We start from the raw sequence: 4,825 nt of genomic DNA, 5'->3' as shown, positions 1-4,825 counted from the left end.
TAATATTCAAATTGTAATGTGAAAAATGAAACTTAAGCCTCTGCATAGTTTTTCGGCTCATGTTTTGATAAATAGAGAGTATGCCATTAATCCAAAGCCAACTAGATACAACTCATCAAATTTTGAGCACTAGGTAGTCTATTGTGTGTACTAACCTCTAGACTTCCAATTAGGGCTAATTGACAACTTAAAAGACACATAATAACTTATATACTTTTTAGAAAAAGTAGAAAATTTGCAAATTTTGAAATTAATGTCATTTTTAGTGGTTTTTAAATTGCCTCTATCTCTAAGGTGGAAATTCTAATTGCAAGGACCAAAATTAAGTCCAAATTTTTCATAATGTGCTTTTGCCCCTGATGGAAATTCCATCAACATAAAACTTGACCATGATAAGGTCTAGAACATAGTAGAGTGGGATTTCATAGTTCTCACCCTAGTAAAAATGGGCTTTGGCTCAATTTTGTGTAGGATGATCAAAGGTCTTCTTGCTAATACCTCTTCTAGCTTGTGTACCAATGGCTTCCTTTGAGTTGGTGGAGACAAGAAATTTAGACCCCCATAGTCATGCACCTACACAAGGAGAAGTACATGTACAAAAACCTGAAGCCCATCACACTATAAACTCATCTTTCTTTACAAGGGACCTAAATCCTACATTATAAGGATTTTTTTCCATTATGGTTTGTTACAAGGATGTTACAACCGATCTTTCCCAAAAAGGAAGACAAAGGGCAGCGGTACTCTTTTGACCGGATCCCAAAAAGCTGACGAGTTGTCCGGCCCGAGTCCCGACGTTTCGTGCCACCTGGGGCGAGGCTAGCTCAATTGGCTCTCCTTCAATGGAGCACTGTACATCTCGCAGTCAAAGCATTGAAGTAGCGCATAAGCGAGCCAGACCCACGCTATCCTTGCAAGGGGTTGGGGGGGCGGGGGGGGGGAGAGAGAGAGAGAAAGAGAGAGAGACAGAGGGGGAACGCACCTATAATATGGCTCACATTCGTGGAAGAGGGAAAACACCAAGCGTCTGTCTGTCTCTCGTCTCCCTCCCAAAAGTGTTTTGTGTCTCGTCTCCAACCCAGACCAATGGCGAGCGGCCCGACTCTTGTGATCGGCAGCAGCCAGGAGCAATCGAAAACCGTGGGGGAGATGGTGAGGGAGGGCATCGCGAGCGTGCCGTCGCACTACGTGAGGCCCGTCCGGGAGAGGCCCCTCCTCGACGACCTTGACTGTGTGAGTAACAACGATACCATAAATAAAGGCGTGCAGCAGGCGCTGGACGAGACACTGGCCATCCCCGCCATTGACTTCCGAGGCATCCACCCGGATGCCGTCATGGACGACTCTGAGACCTGGCAGGACCTCGTCCGCCAGGTCGGGCAGGCCTGCCTCGATTGGGGCTTCTTCAAGGTTAATACATTCATTTATGCTTACTCATTCTCCTGCGTAGAACGTAATGGCATAACTTCCATCGTGCGTACCACTTATTCAACGATATCATAGTGTGTCCCGCATCTTTGCACCGTTATTTATAAACGTGACCGTATGCCGTCACAATCTTTGCATTATGCAATCTAACCCTTCCTGCCGCTGCACCTATATGTCACCTATCAGTACCAGCATCGCCGCATGCAGCCATCATAATTTCAACCACCTCGCATTATCTAATGCTGCTGTTGCATGTGTGCGCGGATGTCATCTACATACATACATATATCCCCTAACCATCCCTGTCGTCTGCTGACGATTGTCAATACGTATGTAATCGACCCATCACTATAAAATATAAGCCCTTCTGATTTGGCTTGGCTCGATCCATTTGGCCTGGTAAAGGACATCAATTCATATCTCACTATTCTGTCACGTCTCCTGCGTAACATTGCCGCAGGTGGTGAACCCGGGAATAGATCTCACCTCCGTTTTGAAGGCCGTTAACAGATTCAATGACTTGCCCTCATCCGAAAAGCTAAAAATACCGTTCGGTAGTGCCGACAGTGCCGTCACCATCGCAACCGGGACTGGAGCCACCCGTGATTGGAAAGATGCCTTGGTAATCCGTCGTCGCCCAGGAGTGTGCAATGGGTTTCAAGAGGGTGCGCCTGAGATTCTAAGGTAATCAAACTACAAGCACTTGATATTATTGTTACATAATCACCCCGATCCCTAATTTTTCGTTGTTTGAAAGGATACCCTGCACAAGTAATTTCTCGGGTTAAAGTACAAATAGGTGACAAGTTGCAACAACAAAGTACAAAATATTTTGGTAATACGCCTGCAAGGCACCATAGTTTTACGGCCAAACGTAAGATGAGGATACCTATAAAGTGTGGTTCCACCATTCTCCCAACATGTAACTACCCATCATGTGACACACCAATGCATAACTCTGAAAGGAAAGGAATCCCAAATCTCAAAATTTAATCTAGTTTGCATCTACTCAACCTTTTGCTACACCTCTAGAATAGCCATTTGTTTGGAAGAGCCCATCTTGAAAAGTGCAACATTTTAATTAAAGCTACGGTCAACTTAACTTTTTGGAACACCTCAAGGATAACCACTCTTTTCAAGAGGCAATATTGAAATCTAAGGTGCATCCTAAGGCTTTTTGAAACATTTACAACTTTGTGCTTCCTCTAGGTGAAAAATATTCTCACTGCATTTAGATTTGGAAATTTGCAATTGCAAAACATAGTCAAATGTCTCTACTTTAATAAGACGATGGAAATGTTTAGAGGGTAATTTGCAAATCTAGCTAAAAGAATTCAAGAACAATGTTGATTGCTTTCAAGAATGATCAAAAGTGTGCCACATACTTCTCATTGACACTTGGTGGTTTTGAAGAGAAGAGATGTTAGATTACCAAATCAACCTTGATAAGCTCGCACTCGTCATCAGACAAGCAATCTTTCAAAGCTTTGGATTTAGCCAAGAGTACATTGAATCATGTGTCCCTGGATTGGTGGAGCGTTTGGTCTTGGTTGTCAATTTTTATCCACCTTGCCCTGAACCTAGCTTAGTCTTTGGACAGAGTGCACATTCTGATCTTAATGGCATTACCTTGCTCTTGCAAGATGATGTACCAGGGCTCCAAGTAAGAAAAGATGACAAGTGGATTCTTGTACAACCAACACCTAACTCTATCATTGTCAATGTCGGAGACCAAATTGAGGTATGCCTTAAGCTATTGCAAATTATCAAATGCATGTCACTCAGTAACTCTTGCATAATACAATCAGCTACTTTTCTTAATCTTAGAATTATTCCTTACTACAGATCTTAACTAATGGAAAGTATAAGAGCGTGGAACATCGAGTGGTGGTGCAAAAGGACAAAGCAAGAATCTCCTTAGCAGCTCTCTTTGGACCATATGAAGATGCCAAGATAGGACCTCTCAAAGTTCTAGTTGATGAAAATAATCCTCCTATATATAAAGAGTTAGAATATGCTGAATATATTAGAAATTACTATGTCAAGAAACTACCCCTTCATAAAACTACTTTGAACATAGTTGGAGGCTCTTACAAAGCTCCTGCCTAGGGAATGAATTACAAAGACCATGTTAACTAGAATCTTATTGTCATAATATTTTTTGTGAGATTTAAGTTTAATATCACATGTATAGCCATTATAATGGCATTAATCTATGGATATTCTCAATTTCATTTTACAACTTCTCTCAAGTGGTTAGGTTTTAAAGAAACTTGTGCATTCTTTTAATGTGAGTATTGATTACAAGTACATGGAATATAAACGCGAAATTAACCCATTGTTTGAGATGCTTAAGTAAAGACTTCTAAAAGGAAATTAGATAATCTTCTAAAGTGATTAAGCGAGTATCAGAGGCCTAATTGACGAGTTATATTTGAGCATAAAGAGTATTGGAAATTAAATTGAGATAGTTATATTTGTGCAAATAGAATTCCAATCATAAATGTCTACATCTAGTAGAATTGTTAAAGAATTGTGCACATAGATGTGGTGATACCTTATCATGAAACTTGTGAAAAAAAAAACCGTAGAATGTGATTAAGTTCACAAATTAACTAAATGTTTCGATGAGTCTTGCAATTTAGAAACTAGAAATTTATCTTCACATTTTCATTGCAATATAATTGTGAATCAAATGAGTTATGAACAACACTTTCTAGTTGAATAATATGTTGCCTATAAAATTCTAAAAAATAAATAAAGATTGAAAATGAGTGGGACAAGTCATATTTCTCTTTAGTTTAAGCAACATTGGTTGGAGAGTTTACTAAATGCAATCAAAATATATGAGTATCTAAATTCTAGAAATACAAGGATTTCTTAAGAACATTGTGGATTTTACTTATGTGTTATCTCAAAAGCTTTTCTTTTTCAAAAAGAATAAGAGAAATACACCTTTAGAAAGGGATAATGCCATGCTCATAGGTTTAAAATATGGTAGCTTTTTAATGAGAGAACTAGTATTTTGGGTCTAAAATCTAGAGTTAGGGAAAATTATTCTTTCGTATCATGTAATAGCTATGATAGGTTGTGAAGCAACAAATACTTTAGCTAGGTCAATTTAGAATATTTTTGGTGTACCTAGAGTGATACTATTGATGACCATGCATCAAATCAAAGTTTGAATAAATGAGTTGTATATCTTATGGAGATCATTAAAGGTCATCATAATTGCTTGCATTTTAATATCCAACCTTTCAACAAGTTGTTTTTTCACCTGCAAGAGTGGCTAAGTCCTTGGAGGGATTGTTTAATTATTTATCATATTAACACGTCAATGGTGAGATATGCATAAACACTTTCTTCAGGTCATGTGGGGAGATAGGGGTAAATTGAG

The 4,825-nt window shown here is 39.2% G+C and overlaps 1 protein-coding gene across 1 annotated transcript; it reads left to right on the top strand.

Moving 5' to 3' along the window:
• Positions 1-1,000: 1,000 nt before the first annotated feature.
• On the top strand, positions 1,001-3,670 carry LOC148029237 (protein DMR6-LIKE OXYGENASE 2-like). The gene is made up of 4 exons (XM_087688010.1): positions 1,001-1,410; positions 1,889-2,112; positions 2,842-3,169; positions 3,274-3,670. The coding sequence occupies exons 1-4, from the start codon at positions 1,087-1,089 to the stop codon at positions 3,535-3,537; spliced, it is 1,140 nt and encodes a 379-aa protein (XP_087544136.1). The 5' UTR covers positions 1,001-1,086; the 3' UTR covers positions 3,538-3,670.
• The last annotated feature ends 1,155 nt before the right edge of the window (positions 3,671-4,825 follow it).

The sequence above is a fragment of the Lygodium microphyllum genome, chromosome 11 (assembly GCF_053477565.2).
Source record: "Lygodium microphyllum isolate KBCC chromosome 11, Lygodium_microphyllum_v1.1.10, whole genome shotgun sequence".
Lineage (NCBI taxonomy): Eukaryota > Viridiplantae > Streptophyta > Polypodiopsida > Schizaeales > Lygodiaceae > Lygodium > Lygodium microphyllum.
Note: the sequence above shows the minus strand (reverse complement) of the source record. Positions and strands in the feature narration are given on the sequence as shown.

Bases quoted from the DNA above. Each gene is read 5' to 3' on its own strand.
- LOC148029237 (XM_087688010.1), top strand. From the start codon at position 1,087: ATGGCGAGCGGCCCGACTCTTGTGATCGGCAGCAGCCAGGAGCAATCG. The intron at 2,113-2,841 runs GTAATCAAACTA...GTGGTTTTGAAG, and splicing joins GGTGCGCCTGAGATTCTAAG to AGAAGAGATGTTAGATTACC. The intron at 3,170-3,273 runs GTATGCCTTAAG...TCCTTACTACAG, and splicing joins ATGTCGGAGACCAAATTGAG to ATCTTAACTAATGGAAAGTA.